Consider the following 16,553-nt stretch of genomic DNA (forward strand, 5'->3'; position numbering starts at 1 on the left):
AAACACTTCAATCTGTCTGTGCATGTGTAGTTCATCTTTTGTTGGTGCGATCCAGTTTTTGATTACTTGTGATCAATGTGATTGATCCATCCTTCCACTTTTCTAACAGCTTCATCCAATTCAGGGTCGGGGGAACCAGAGCCTATCCTGGCTAGCAGTGGGCACAAGGACTGGTACACCCTGGATGGCACGCCGGTCCATCGCAGGGCAGACCAGTGTAATTTAATGACTTGCTAACTGACCAGCTTGGTTATTCTCATCCAAGCTAAGCTTGATGCTGATAACATACAGTGCCTGTATTTTAACATATCTTGCATAAACGTTTATCTACATAAAGAGAAGCTTTATTTGTACATATAACTGTTTATTTAAAAGATTTAATGGTAGCAAACAATCAGTATTTTTCCTTACATATTTAGGTATTAGCTATAAGTATTAACTTACATATTTATGTTAACACACACATTTAGGTATGTACCACACAAAGCAGTGAGCATGACTGACAATTACTGTTTTATAAATCATAATGTCATGTGCCTGATACTCTGGAAGAAAGAGTTCACCATTGAAACGACCAGTCTTTGAAAGGCTCGAATGTAAAAAGTGCAATCGACAAATGCAAGTTTTCCCATGAATGTTCTATTACATGGAGAACAGACAGCCGTGTGGAAACCATAATTCTTGCAAACATTTGTGGGGCAAAGAAATGTTTAATGTCCCGCCACCTCCTCCCACCCCAAAATAAAATAGACATGTACTGGACACCTCAGCAGCAGCTGAAGTTGTTGCACAGTTAGCATGGGTTTTCAAAAAGATTTAAGTCCTGCTTAGGTCCTGCCAAACGTTGTGTGATGTGAACATTGGCGTCCTTGTGCAGGCCCATGGCCATATGGCTTGCTGACTGCTCTGAAGTTACATGCAAAAGGCAGCTGAGAGAGACTCCTTTTCTGCCACTTCTGGAAGTCAGAACTGTGTACACGAGAGGGAGGGCTGTTAAGACGTGCATGATAACATCTCAAAAGGTGCCTCGTTTTGTGCAACCGTTTGAGGCCGTTTTGTTACAGCAGCATGTAGCTTTTTAAAGATGAGTTTGTGAAACGCTCGCCTGGAAAGCTGCAGCAAATGCTGGACTTGGCTGACCCTTCTTGTTGGAGAATTGCTCTAGGGATGCTCAATACATTTTCAGCAAACAACTAAGACCATTAAGGGCTGTGAAGTAGAAGGTGCAGTGGAAATGTTTTCAGCACTCATCTTTCACTGACCCTGAAAGAGTGGGGAGGGGGGCTGACTTTAAAAGATCACACATGAAGATTCAGCCTGTGTGAGTGGCATGAAAGAGCCCTTTGAAGCCCCTCCCCCCACCAGGAAGATTGCACAGAGTTGACTGGGGATCTAAAATCATGAAGAGCTTGACAGACTGTCGTCTTGGGATGGCAGCCTACAGCTTCGGGCTATCTGAAACGCAGAAAAAGTAACCTGCTTGGGGAAAAAAAGCAATTCTGCATCTATCCTCCCTCTAGCTTGTACACCACAACAAGAAGACATCGAACACATGTATCATGTTTTATTTGCTTTCAAAGTGTACCTTTATGTGAATCCAAGTGAATAGTGTGTTGCTTGTTTTAATGTTTTTCATGACTTTAACCAGCATGCATTTCCTTAGCTATGAAAATAAACTGTACAGGATTTTAAGTACGTTTAGTCAGATGGGTGTCCTTTTCATGGAGTATTGTTTTAACCACAGTGCATTGTTTGGAACTCTGCACATGCTGGTAGAAGGCATATAGTAGGTAACCTTCTTGTAACAGGTGGGTTGTGGGTTCAGGTACCCACTGCAGACACTGCTGTTGTGCCTTAAAGTGAGGTGCTTTATCCCAGTTGCTCCAGTCCAACCAACTGTATAAATGGGGATCAGCATTGCTGAGGGATAATTCCTAAAATGGATCATTATCACATCCAATGGGAGGAGTCACATGCTCTCTATTCTGCTAACTGCTACAGAGCCCAGAGTGAGCTCTGGCCCGATGAGCTGCTGTGCTCAGATATGGAAATTGCCCTGCCTTCAGGTGGCAGAATTCCTATGAATTGAATATAATCCTGAGGCTCTTGCATCCTTTCATGAGGATGAGAGAATGGAGGAAAGCTGGATGTTTTACACATTATAATCAGAATTGCATATATAGTATATGTAGAAAAGATGAAAGCCTTTTATACATTAACATAAAGCAGAAAACACCAGCGAGAATCTGAAGCAAAAAATACTGCAGACACTGGGAGAAATCCCTAATGACTTGTTCCATGCTCCTTTTTAAAGGTCATGCTGCAGTCCTGTCATTCACATGTAAATCGCTGTGACTGAAATAGTTGTGTAGGCATTCAGTATCATCAAGCTCTGGGATTTGAATCACAGGTCAGGGTGGAGAGTCTGAGATGGAGCTCTTGGTTGGATTACCAGGAACCAGGTATCCCTTAACCACAGCAGGCACTCTGCAGGCAAGAGTTAACACATGTGGAAGAAAGTCACCCTGCCTTTTGAAAGATATTTGTGTTTTATGAGTTGGTCAGAGGCAGCACGCGTCTCTTCACTTTTTCCTCTTCACTTTACTTTGGGGAAAAAAATCCTCACTTTTGCACATGGAACATTAACCCACAAGATTAGGTACTTTTTCTGTATGGAGACAGATCTGATTTAAACCAAAGCATAGCTGTAGACCAAGAAGCCATCCCAAAAATAAGTCAGTAAAAAGCAGAGGAAAATCAAGGGGCAGTGAAAGTGAAGGTCATTTTTTATTTTTATTTTTAGTAAATTTGCTACAAAACAAACACGTCATAGCCACTTTCTTTTCCCACAATGCCTACAGCACATTCCATGTTAATTGGAGACATGCTGTCAGGCCTTTTCACAAGGCAAGATCACAAGGGGCCATAGTTGTGTAGCAACCTGGTTAACTGAAATCCACTCTGCCCAGGTAGTGCATAAACAATTGTGCAACACATCTGGGAAAATCTGGGCCATGGGTTTCCAATGGTAATGTCCTGGAATACACAGATCACCATGAATGCCAGTGAGAACCACTTAAGTTCCTTTTTTTGATTCTCTTCGTTTTCTTTGTGCTTGGTTTTAATGAAGACTTGATATTTTGTTTGCTTAGGCATTACCAGCCCAAAAGATGGATTTAAAACAAAGAGTTTTCTGAAAGATGAGTTGGGAAAAAAAAGCTCTAGGTTGCCAGTTTTCTCTTTTGTCTGACTACTTACGTGTTCAACATGTAAAGAGGCCAGATACACAGCCGGCTGGGAGGGTAGGGTATCTGCTCAGTTCTTTTATTTCATGCAGAGTAATCCAGGTTACTTTTTAGCTCCTGTTTTGCCTACAGTGTTATAGGAAGCAGCATTTGCATTTTATTTTCTCCCATGAAAAATTTACATGATTTCAATCATGCATACACATATAGTTGAATTTTAAAATTGAGATAATGCTTATCTGTCTAAATATATAATTCTGTTTCTTACTCCAACTCTGTCATCAAATGGACTTGTAGTATCAAAGGGAAATGTAGAAATGCAGCAAAACAATGAAGTAGAACCTGGACAGGTAAGTCTTGGCTGGTGTAGTGGACAGTGTTGCTAATCAGTCAGATAAATTGTTAATCATGGTTCCTAAAGTGCCCTGGTACTTATTCATAAATTTCATAAACTTTCTGTGGCAGGAGTTCATCAATCATAGTTGCTCCTCTTAACAGCATATCTGGGAGCACTTTCATTATCCCTTTTATACTATCGTCACGTACTGTAATTCATTGAGCTGACAGATGGGAAGGGAGGTAACTGGATTTCTCTGGAATTGCTCAAAATAATGGGTCAGCGTACTGAGAGTGTGTTGATCCTTGAGTACCTGTTTGGGCTATTGATGCAGGGAGGCCAGCTCATTCCTGCTCATTTATATACTCTGCTTCTGCCTGGTATTTACTTATTTCTTATACTTGTGCCAAACGTGAGATTGTGAAAGAACAGGGCGATATTAATATTTAATACTGAACTTTATGCTACTCAAAACTGTTAGCAATGTAAGCACAGCATGCGTTTTTGTTTTTGTGTTGGATAGAAGGATAAGCCAACAGGCATATTTTCACCTGGTGGTATTTTCATTTTTGGTGGTAGCCAAAAGAACCCTGAAGACTTAAAATTTATAGTCATGTGCATGTATTTTTTATCTTGTTTACGGTATACTTAATGTGTTATTAATGAATTGTGGCATTGTGTTACAAATCCAAATCACTGCAGGTTACAACGTAGCTATTTGGATGATTTCTTCCGTCAAATGAAAAACTGGTATAAAAACGATATATTTTGAATGTCGGTCCATAAAATGCTTCTCCACTTAGCTACTATTTTTTCTGACATTAATTTGTCCACTCCCAGAAATAAATAGCGCCAATTTCATTTTGGTGTTCATAGCACAATAAATCAATTGAATATCTATTGGCAAGCTTAAGTTGGTAATGCAGACTGATGATTAATGTGCCATAGGTACTGCAATGTTCTAAAGTACCCTTCCATTGCCAGCGTTATTCTTAGTTAAATTTATTGCCGTAATATCAATATGTTCTTCTCTGCAAGCCGTGATTAGCTTTTCTGAAGTCAAGGGTATTGCATAGTTTTAATACAAGGAAATAGTTTATATTTAAAGAACTAGGCACAGACACTTAAAATTCTACAGCACATTTCAGCCAGTGCAACTTGTTGTCTGATGCAATATGTATAGCTTTGTTACAGAAACTGCATGGTTACTTTCAAAACAGCTAATCAAACTGTATGAGTAGTTTTTTTTTAATGGATGAGATATTTGCTGCAGCCCTCAGAATTAGCTCGAGGAATATTCTCAGTAGTCCAATGAAGGTAGGTGTAATGAATGAACTCTTCTTGTGGTAAATGAGTTGCATGTCTGCCAAGCGTGCATTCCTATACGTTTCTTAGTGGAAATTCTCAGAAGGTTATGTTGATTACTTGATATGGGAATTATGGGCTTTTCGGCAGATTAGCGCTAGCCTGAGTGTCATCAATGAACCTTAACGCTGATGTCCTGTGATCTTCAAGATGTTCTTCTCCTGTGCTGTATCGTGCAGAAAAGGGGGGAGTTGGAGGAGGATCCTGGAAAGGTCATGCTGTCCAAGCATAGCACTGGGAGGAGTGACGACGAGGAGGCGAGAGAGATGATCACTCCAGCTTTGAGAGCTGCTCTGACAAAGCAAGGTACACGGAGCTGTTTTAATAAACCGTAATCCTGGGAAGAAATGACCTTTTTATCCACCGAGTTGGAGATTGTGCCCTGTGTCTTTGGTCTTAGACTAGCAATCAGGAGAAGTGTTCTGTGTTTTTGTAATGGTACCTCTTCTTTGCTGTTCTTTCCTGCGGTACGTGCTCTGATAGTCCCTATATTTGAGCAGTAAGGGCCTCAGCAGGAGTTTGATATCTCAGGTTCTATTCATGATGTGACTGCAGAAGTAAATTGCCCAAATATTTCCCACCTTCTTGTGTGGTACTGAAGAATCATTTCAGTACAGACATGAAACCGTTTTAAAAGCATGACCCTCCATAAAAAGTTCTTCAGCGATTCATAGCTTCCCCACGGAAGGTTTTGTCTGTCACTTCAAAACGTTTTTTCTGCCCTTCTTATCATTCTGAACCTAGTCTGGCAACTTACTAAAGGGAAAGGTGCAAATGTTGAAGTCCCTGAGAATTCTCATTTATAAATCTTTAAAGAGCTTTTGAAGGTGACTATGAGATTGTACGTTTATTGCCAGTCTTACCCTCACCAATTGGGCAGTAAACTAGGGAGTGGATTCAGGGTTATGCCATTTCTAAAATTATTGAAGTTTTTTCCATAGGCCGTGTGGTGTCTGCTCATGTATTTATTTTCCACAATATGTTGTTATTTTTCTTTTCTTTGTTTATTTTGCAAGAAGATTGCTAATTGCTTAATTGAATCATTCTTTAAAAATATATTTAGTGTTAGGGAGGTAATTGCATTTTAACTTCATAATTTACTTCACCACTCTACTGGGGTGTTTTAAGCAGGTTTTAATGAGGTTGGCTCTGCACTGCAGTTTTTTTTTCTGTTGCCAGATGAATCCCTTTCCCTAAGTAGTGTAGCACTCTGCTTTTCACGGTTATAAAAATACCATGTCTTTGAAAGTAGTATATAATGTCATGGCAGAGTCCAATTATTTTACTGTTGTTTGTGAATCCTAGGAATTTTAACCTTGCAGCTTTCAAGGGTAATAGTCTTCATGGCCATGCACCCCAAGAACACAACCCCCAAAACCATGCAGACGCCAAACCTAATCTGAAACCTCTTTGAATGCAGTGGGACAGAGACCAAGTCACCCAATCAAGTGTGCTCTCTCTCTCAAAAGCCAGTACATGCCTGTCCTGCATTATGAATTGGGGATGGTCTAGGTTCTGTTCAGACCTTTATAATTTTGGGAATAATGTGGGTAGGCTATTATGCATATTAATGCTTTTCTTAGTTACTGAGGCTGGTTATGTTACAAAACTGACATTTCCTTTTCATTGAAGCTTTTAATTAATGTCTGAGGAGAAGCTGTAATGCAATTTGACACCAAACTAGTGTGGGGCCATTCAGACAACTTTTCAGAGTATTGTCTTGCATGTTAAAATACATGTTCTTTTGAATGTTGCAAAGTGCTTTTCCTTTAATGTCCACTGATGGTAAATTTTGTAAGAGTGCCTAAGGGTATTGTGGCTATAGGTGAGCTGTGAATAAGAGAATGGTGTATTACTCTTACATTACAACACTGGACAGACTGTGCTTTTTGAAGTTTTATGGTTTTTATTCTTCAAAGAGCCATTTTAATTTATGTCTTTGTTTGTTAAGACATAAGGCTCTGAGATCTGTGCAGTGACTGAACATTGGACTCAGTGATGTTAGTTGGCCAGTGAGAAAAATCGGGTACCAGACTGATCTCGGAGAGATGAGATATGGTTCTCTGTCTGATGGGATCTCTGAAGCCCTGATGCAATTATAGCACTTCAGTTATGAGCAGGTGTCGGAATTGTTATGAAATATTTGTCAGCATGGATTTGCAAGCCATATGAGTTAAAAAGATTAGTGGCTTACATTTCCAGAAATTAAAAATATAATGGCTTTCTGTGTAGTAACTAACACAGTGGATTAATCAGTATTAGACCATCTGCTAAACTGTATTTGTTTTTTGTGTGAAATTATGTTTGGAGTATATTAGTTTCGCTGTCTAAACTCACGTTACATTGTGCATTGTCATTCTGGACAAGATCTCATGGTAGATATTTTAGTTTTTTTATCAGATGTTTGATTGCTCCACTTTGTTCTTCAACCATTTGTATCACCCTGGTATATAAACACCTCCTCGAAAATACAGAAGATGTACTAATACAATCTACTATTGTATTGACTGTGTTTGAATTATTCCATTTTTGAGTCAGAGGGCTTACAGAGAGAGTTGCAACTTTTTTGTGTCCATGTTTATTAAGTTAGTAAATTACTTGTTAGTGATTTAATTCACAAACTCTTTCTGGAAGCACGTTGGAAAACAGTGGCATTGCTGGCAAAATACACAGAGTACTTAGTACTTACAAAGTGACTGGCTTTGACTGCATTATTCTCAAACGTTTTGTGTAGTTTACAAATTGAAATAAGGTGGATGTTTAGCTAGTCCAGATTGTGCAAATTCAGAGTGGAATATGACTTCAATATGACAATCTTTAATGACCTTGTTTTAATGTCTCATCTGAAGAATAGCATCTCTTATAGCATAGCAAACCCAGTCACTATATTGTGGCATTGTTCTGGAAAACTAGCACCTACATGTTCACCAAAAACATTCACAACACCACAGACCATGTCCAGCCTTGCTTAAGACCGCAATTTGATTAGATCAGTATACAAGCTGGTAACTCTGCTATACACAGAATAGCCATCACTTTTCTCCTTGAACTGTTGGGTATTTAAAATACCTCAGTAGTTATCCGATTCTGTAGAGTAAATTATATTCCTTTACACATTGTTTTAAATTGAGATTTTTGTTCTGTGTTTTTAGCTATTTGATGCAAGCACACTTAGTTTAAATCAAAGTGCTTATTTAAATAGAGGTGCAGTATTGATTTTGAAATGTACAATTTAAATATGTCACGCCTATATTAAAATGAAATGATTTAGCTTGTTTGGCAACAATTTCCATTTGAATTCAGTCTTTGGAGCATCATGTTCTCTTAATAGCTTTCCATTTCTATTTCTGGCGTTGCTAATGTTTGTTTTGCAATCTCTTGTTGTTTTGCAAAATGTCCTTGGATCAATGGCTGAAAAAAATATTTTTTGTTACAGAACACAAAATACGTGATAAGTGTTTTATTAAACAAGCAGGACTGTCAGGTTTTTAGTATCCTTGGAATAGCCGAAAATTTGTTTTTTTGTACCAGTTTTATTAGGATGTTTTACTAATATGAAAGGAATGAGAAACCTTCAGTTAAACTAATGCATCTGCTGTGTTTTACTAATTAAACAACTTTTAATTCAGAAATCTGGAAATGCCATTTTTTAGATTGTACTTAAAAGACATATCTGATTCTCTCTAACATGAGGACGTCTCATTTTTTCTTTAGGTGTATAGTTAATGTACAAAAAAAGAGATTTAGTTTGAGATTGCTTAGTCACAGTCTTCCACAGCTCTGACACCCTGTTGTGCCCAAGCACTTAGACAGCTGCTGCTTGATTTCTTTAATGCTGCTGACTGACGTGCTGAGATAACAAAAAGCCACATTTTGGAATGTGCAGAATAAAATGCTTAGCTGGCATATGTTGTCTTCTTTCTGTTTTAGCCATTATTCTTCAAGGTTTTGTTTCAATTTCGTTTTCTCCTGTTCGCACAATGGCAGTTTTTACAAAGGGTCTTGCTGACAATATCGTGAAAACAGGAGCCCAGAATTTATACCCAGGTGCTCTCTTGAGGCCTCCCTCCTCCGAGATCAAAAAGCCTCTGTGTGTGTGTTCGCCGCTTGTTTTGACGGGACCAGACTGTGAAATAAATTATTGAATGCTTCCTGTCCATGCAATCTGCCATAGGTCCAGCTTCCATAATTGCATTTTTTTTTTAAGGTTAATCAGTAAACTGGATTTCATTCCTGCAATGCTGCCAGGGACTGCAGCGCTTGTGACGTGAAGTTATGAAAATAATCTTGGCTTTCGAAACCTTTGAGTTTGTAAAAATATTGAAGGTCTTCCCTCCTAATCCATTTAATTGTTCTTTGTTTTTTTATTGTTTTACAAATGGAGCACAGTACAGTTTCCTCCTTGAATGCCATAGCATATTATTATTATTTCCATTTGTATAATGGACTATAATGTTATTTTAATTTGAAAGATGGGTATGCCGTAAACCTGTTCCTTACTATTAACATTAAAAGCAAATAAAAACAATGTAAGAAGTATGTCGAATTTTAACATACAGTAACAATGGAATACATGCAAGGGTGTTTCCCTCTCAACGTCTAGCTGTTGAACTGTGTTAACTGCTGTTGTCCTCTCCATCTGGGAATACATACAGTACACCCAGGATGCTCTGGGCTTCAAACAAGCTGTGCTGGAGAATGGGCCTCCAGTCCTGCTCTAGTATATTCTGTCTCTAGCAGGGTTCAGAAGTGGCCAATACATCAGCAGACATCTAGAACATTCAACGGTAATTAGTTAAATATGGATTTTTTTTAAATTAATCAATTTAGAAATCATTCTGGGAAATAAAAAGTACCTCAAGGAGCAGACTTCCCTTAATTGAACAAATGACGTACTTAATTGAATGATGGCTTACAAAGATTCTGACTGATGTGAGCCAAATCTTTTACTCAAAGACTTTGATGAAGACAACAGAAAGAAAAAGAAACAATCGATGACATGTCTTTTGAGCATCTTAAGCAAAACATGCAAAAAAAAAAAGACTCCGAAGTCTGGACTGGTTAGTATTGATGGCATCGCCTGCCTTGTTTTTCTGTATTAAGAGAACACATCATGTCTGATGCCTGGGATTAGTAGGAGTTGTCAAACAGAAGGTGATTTATCAGTGCATATGGTTCTGTATGACAGTTTTAGACCTGTGACCTCTTTTTACAGTCATCGGCACAGAAAGGTCTTCACTTGCACCGGCCTCTCATTACCACTTTACAAGGCTTCATCCGTTATGAATCCAAGGCCTTTCGGTGAATTTCATTCAAAGGAAGGGGATAAAAATGCCACTATAATATATTGGTATGAAGAGCTGGGAAGGCAGAATAATTTCACTGTGCCTTTCTCTTTACTTTAACAGGGTACAGACTAATAGGGAGTCATTCTGGAGTGAAGCTCTGTCGATGGACTAAGGTAAATTGCTGGTAACCTCTCTGACTTTCAGATAGGGTGTGGGAATGAGCTTGCTTGTTGGATTACTGCCATTTTTATTTCAATGTAGACACATGGTAGAAATCTAGTACCCAAGTTGCATTATTGCTGCAAATAACTGTATCCAAATTGCTGTATGGAGCAGTGTGTTGTATTTAACTGTTGTGCTTGTTCTGTTTTTACTTGCAGTCAATGCTGAGAGGTAGAGGAGGCTGTTACAAGCACACATTCTACGGAATTGAGTCGCATCGCTGCATGGAAACCACTCCTAGCTTAGCTTGTGCCAACAAATGTGTCTTTTGTTGGAGGTGGGTTGGCTTTATTATATTCTACTTTTCAAGATGTGGGATTGTGAGATGAGTTACAGGATTTCAGTTGCAATAGTAAAGTGTGCCCATTGCAGTGGGCACTCCAAACATCATATTTTGTTTAGCTTCGGGTATTCTGTACTGGAGAGATTTATTGCTGGCTGTCATGATTCAATGTCAAATGGTTATGATGTCAAGCTAGATGTTGCAAGCAACCTTATGGCTTCAGTGGTGATATGCACCTGTTGACTGAAACCCAGCGTGTAAGTAATACTATCCATTTTCTTCCACTTCTGCATGTGATAATATCTTTTAGTCCTCTAACGGAGCCTGTAGGTCTTTTCAATTAAAGCACATGCTTGTTTAGTAACCTGTTAGCACATTCAGATACCGGGAGTCTAAAAACATAAATTTTGTTTTAATTCCAATATCACTTTTTAAAAAGTAACCACTTTAATTAGTGGTGGCTAACGTCGTTTGTTTGATGAATTTTATAATAGTTCCAGTTCCAAAATTACATACGTAAAATACCAAATGGCCTCCAAACCTAATAGCTGATTAGCTGCATTAACAGGTCTGCATTAGATCTTTACAGCTCTGTGATGTGTGACTTTATATCAAATATGTAATATTTGAGAATCTGCCTAACCTGTGGTGGCAGTGTTTTGTAAAGTAGGCCTATACTCTTTTTTAATATCATTGATAGAGAACAGAATAGAGTTCATGTATACCAAGGATCATGTTCATTGGCTTAAAGAATCCTGAGTAGTTGTGATATACGTGCTTCATAAAAAACTAACATTGTAATCGTATAATGTGACTTATCAATTTTTTCTTAAGTAGAATGAGTGGTGGATATCAGAGAGCAAGGTGCACAGTGTATCACAGTTTTATTATTTACTGTTCCTGAGAAGGAGAGTTTTTAAAATCCCATTACTATGTCATATCATGTGACCTTTAACAATATTTTCACCTAGGTACAGATATGCAGAGATCTTTATCAATCACTGAAGTTACAAGAACAGTAGGCTTCTCCTCATTCTGGCTTGATTGTTCTGGCCTTGATTGATCTTGCCTAATTGTATTGACATTTTTAATGCGTGCTTAATATTGTTTTCTCACATTATGAAGTCGTAAATTTGGTTTGTACTGCGAGTGATATAATTTAGTTACTTGAGAAGTTGCGTCTCGCAGTGTCCTGTTCACTGTCATTCTTGGGAATGTGAAAATTATTCATCGATTCCTTGGGGTCATAGCCGATAATAGCTTGAACTTTTTAATAGCTTAAGAATTTTTATTCCTGCCCAAATATTGAAAAGAACACTGACTCAAAATGATGTTGTTACAGACAGTTATCAAAAAATCCAAATATTATGTATTATGTTTATGTGTATTATGTTTTATTGGGAGTTTACTTGGGAGATTAAAACATATTTTGGGCATGATTTAATGGTCAGTTTTTAAAATTTGATGCCAGTGTTCTGCAAGTGTTTTTTAAAAAATATTTGTTGATTTTAAGAAGGAAATTAAAGAAGAGAACGTAACTGCAAGACTATAGTTTTATATTTGGATTGACTGCTAATCCCCAGATCTACTAAAGAGAGATGGAAGACGAGCAGCTGTCAGCAAGTGACAGACCCTTGAAATTTACCATGAACAGACATAACCTGAAATGGCCTGTCAAACTGGGGAGAAAAACAGTCCTTTAGAGAAGCTTTTAAAGTGCCGTTAGGGAATACTGCCAATGTTAAGACAGGATGCCATCTTCCAGCTCCACGACAGAATGAAGATAACCTCTGATCAGTCCCATGAACAAAGGTTTTTGTCCTCAGTGGTGTTGCAATGAAAACAGAAGCACTTGGGGATCTGGACGAAGTAGACAGCGGAATAAATGAACCATGCAATACAAAAGAAAAACAAGAAAAACTAAATGTTTTGACGTTGCAGTTGCCAACATGTCAGTAATGTCTTGGACAACAGCATCACTTTAGACAAGCTACTGCAATCCATTGGTGTACAGCTCTTTAATTCCTTTGAGATATACAGTACATATTGTTTCTCACTTGATTATTTGTAATGAATAGGTCAGGTTTAATGATTCTATATAAGGTGATATGTATGAAACTGCAAGTCTTTAGAAGATAAAACTATTTTTTCTCATACCTCAGGAGCATTTGTATTGTAATACTGTAATTTATCATAAGTTAAGCTGCAGTCTCTCTTATCATGTTTTTGAAACAAAATTAATATACGAAAATTCAGCAGTCTGACATTTCTGAACACGGGGCCAAGTTCACGTAGATAGTTACTGTATTAAACAGCTAAATAAGTAGAAATTGAGTGACCTAATTTAGGAGAAATGGAGCAAATCTTTACCTTCCATTTCAAGACGTGGTATAACTATTAAACAGGCTTCTCGAGAAAATTGGATTTCATGGAGTAAAGCAGCTGATGTAGCAGCAGAGGCTGTTTCAGTGGAGTTTATTTGCGGTTTCGTATGCTATTCCAGTAGCTTACAGACTTTATCAGCCGGGGAACATAATTAAAAGTTCTTTAAGCCTGGGTTGTGAACACCATGTTATACAGTAGAGAAAGACTGTAAAAGAAGAAAAAGTAATAATGATGATAATGTTTAAGGGCACTGTGGGAAATTTAATAGAGCAGTGCCAGGTAGAAAAAATGTAGTCTGATAGGATTTTCTGCAGGGATACTTTCTATAGACCTGAGTGGAAACTACCTGATTGTTTTTTGTTATCTGGGTTGCTCTGCAGGAGTTAAGTGTTATTTTGTGGCTATCACAATATTGCCAGCCTTGTCTTTTTTTAAATAAACTCTTGTGAGTAAAGCCCTGCTATAACTCCACGGTCAATTGATTTATTATGCAAAATATTACCCTTACAAAACCTGAACAGGGAATACCTTTTTGTGACAGCAGCAAAACCTGGTCTGTAAATTTGTTTTATTTTTATTTGCTGGAAGTGAGTTTTAAAGCTTAATGTGCAATGTGAATTTTATTGTTTCATGAGGGAGTTACATAATGTCTTTTTGTAACAGCATTGCTCTCCAGTGTACAAATGGAGCTAAAACGATCTGGAATGATATACAGAATTTACTAATTGCTAATTCAATGACTCATCTAATTAAAACAAGCTCACAGAGTTTGCTCACATTTTGTGCCATGCAGTATATAACCACCTTCTTCATGTTTTTTTTGGTTCAGTATGTTTTTGATGCTCTTTACAGGTCTGATAGAGTTACTAAGGGGTAATAGGAGAAAGAACACTGGTGAACAGGTGGAGGTTTACCCTGCCTAGTATATCTAGATGGAAGAAGGCACAAATTCCAGCAGCTGTTCTGCACTTTGAGTAGTGAATCACCCCCAATCAACACTTAGCAGTGCTTGAGAGCACAATCTTACTAATAGAGTGATCTGTTGGTTCAGCACCACTGTATGGTAAAAAAACATTGTGGCATAGGCAAAGCAATATTTTTTAAATTTGAAGTCAGCTTTATTACTTCTTTTTATGCTACCCACTCTCAGTTCGGAGCAGCCAGGTATTACTGTAGTGGATTACTACATTTGCCCGTGTTTCCATATCTCTTAGAGATCATATATGCTTCCTTCTCGGTGTGCACACTTTGAGCCATCAGCACAGGTCCTGCGGTGTTCACTGAAGGACTGATGAAGGGCTTGCTGACAGCACTGCATGGTTGCTGGAGCCTAGCACATGATGGGATACTGTGGTCACGTTGGGCCTCACACATCCCTGCTGGTTTTTGGGGAATGCTGGGAACAGTAGCTTACATGACAGTTCGTACTCGAATTGTCCAATTTACAGTGCTCATCCTGTGTTATAAACGAGTGTCTTTACTGGTCATCATGTACCATATCAAGCCTTGATATCCCTGAGTCTGATCAGTTTGGAATAGATGTTTGCTTCCTATCTTAGATAGTGTCATCACTTTTGAGCTAGGAATGTTGCCTTTTTGACGGTGAATGAATTTGCCTTGTTGGGCTCTGTCTTGGCAGACATCACACTAACCCTGTGGGCACTGAATGGCGCTGGAAGATGGACCCCCCAGAGAAGATCTTGAAGGAAGCTGTGGAGAACCACCAGAACATGATCAGACAATTCAGAGGTAAAGTTAAGTTCCCAGGTCCCAGGTACACAAGCTTTCTTGTGGAACCATAGAGTAGTACTTTCACTTTTTCAGCAGTTTGCATACAGACTAAGGCTGAAATTACTCCTTCCCTTAATCAGCATTGTTTTTCTCTTTTTAATTTAAAGCAAAATATCCGTTGTGATCAATTAACAATAAGGATAATGAAGAATTTTGTAAAAAGATGGCTTAAAGTGTGTTTTTCTGTGTTTTCAGTACAAGAAGTGATCCTGATGCCCTTATGCTTGACTGTCCAGATTTAACCCTTAAATAAGCAAAGCAATCACTGTAATTGTCTTGTGGAAATGTGTCCTGTAGTTTAACAAATAAGAAGGACTCATTGACTAAATTGTTTCTCTTAAATGCATTTCTGTGAATTCTTAGCACAGTCTCTGTCAATTATACCCATGTTTTAATCACATAAACACATAAGTGATCGATAACAATCCTTTCCCAATTGCCTTACAGTCAGATATTTTTTTTGTTGAAATGAGAAGGATTGTCCTCACTTCTTTGTTATTATTATTATCATCACAGTGCAGTGCTGCTTTCAGAAACTCGAGGGGATAATGGAAATATTTCAGCAATGATTAATTAATAATCAGTGAATATCGCTGTGACTCACTCTTTGCATGTAACATGGGGTAGTAACTGCTGGGCAGGTTTTATCAGTGTGTCTAATAATAATCTGCAGTGATCATGAACTAGATGTACAATTGACAACAGTTATACAACACAAGGGCTTGATCTTCAATGAAAGTAAAAGATTTAGAAAGGTTTTTTTATGGCTGGAACCTTATAAGAATTATACAGTTCCATTGTGAGGCAAAGCATTTTTAATTCATTTTGACTCCAGCACAGAGCTCTTAGAGTCACTGTATTCATGCCATAAATGGAATGGAACCCTCACTGAATTTGCAGCCCAAAGGCTGCCCTACTTCAGTCCACTTAACGAACACATTTTTATAGTGATGCACTCATTGGGCTTCCATTGTCTCTGCTACAGAGAGCTCGGTGTGTGTCTTCATACATATCCCAAAGTGAAGCGTATTTGATCTATTTTTTATACTTTAATTATCCTACTTTACAAAAACATGGCTTCACAAAAATGTTTAACTTGTAATATTTAAAGATTTATTCCACAAATGTGTTCTCAGGTGCTATTTAACCTGTTTTGCGATGCATAGTGTATTGTTTGCTGGGGGATAGATGCACCTTCACCTACATCTTCTGTTAGCTGCATTTTAAGATCCTGCCAATGTTGCAAAAAGTGTGAGAGAAAATGGCAGCCTTTTCTACAAGAAGCTCTGTAACATTCTTGGAGCATATCTGTCTTGCTGAAAGGTACAGAAATATTGCAGAGAGTATTGCTGAAATACTAGATCTTTAGAAGGTGCAGTGACCACAATACCAGACTCAGCCCAAATAAAATATTTCTTTAAAAGATGTGTTTAAAGGTAATTGCACAGGTGGTTCAAAATGATTTGTTTTTAAAGGACAGGTTAGAATTGACCCAGCCAAATGAGAAGGCAGATAGGCATTTTTGTAGGAAACATTCTTATTATATGTTTGTGCTTTAGTGGCAATTGAACTAGAGAAATGGAACTTTAAATACTGTATGTATGCAATGCTGGCATCACTTTCCGTATGGATCCTTA

The 16,553-nt window shown here is 38.1% G+C and overlaps 1 protein-coding gene across 1 annotated transcript in view; it reads left to right on the forward strand.

The window, feature by feature from the left end:
* The window catches only part of tyw1 (tRNA-yW synthesizing protein 1 homolog (S. cerevisiae)), a 66,994-nt gene that overhangs the window by 13,213 nt on the left and 37,228 nt on the right, over positions 1-16,553 (forward strand). Inside the window, exons 8-11 of the mRNA XM_088616047.1 lie at positions 5,127-5,253; positions 10,356-10,408; positions 10,616-10,734; positions 14,765-14,874. Of these exons, the coding sequence (XP_088472173.1) occupies positions 5,127-5,253; positions 10,356-10,408; positions 10,616-10,734; positions 14,765-14,874 (409 nt within the window). The remainder of the gene's footprint in view (positions 1-5,126; positions 5,254-10,355; positions 10,409-10,615; positions 10,735-14,764; positions 14,875-16,553) is intronic.

The sequence above is a fragment of the Lepisosteus platostomus genome, chromosome 22 (assembly GCF_059453375.1).
Source record: "Lepisosteus platostomus isolate fLepPlt1 chromosome 22, fLepPlt1.hap1, whole genome shotgun sequence".
Lineage (NCBI taxonomy): Eukaryota > Metazoa > Chordata > Actinopteri > Semionotiformes > Lepisosteidae > Lepisosteus > Lepisosteus platostomus.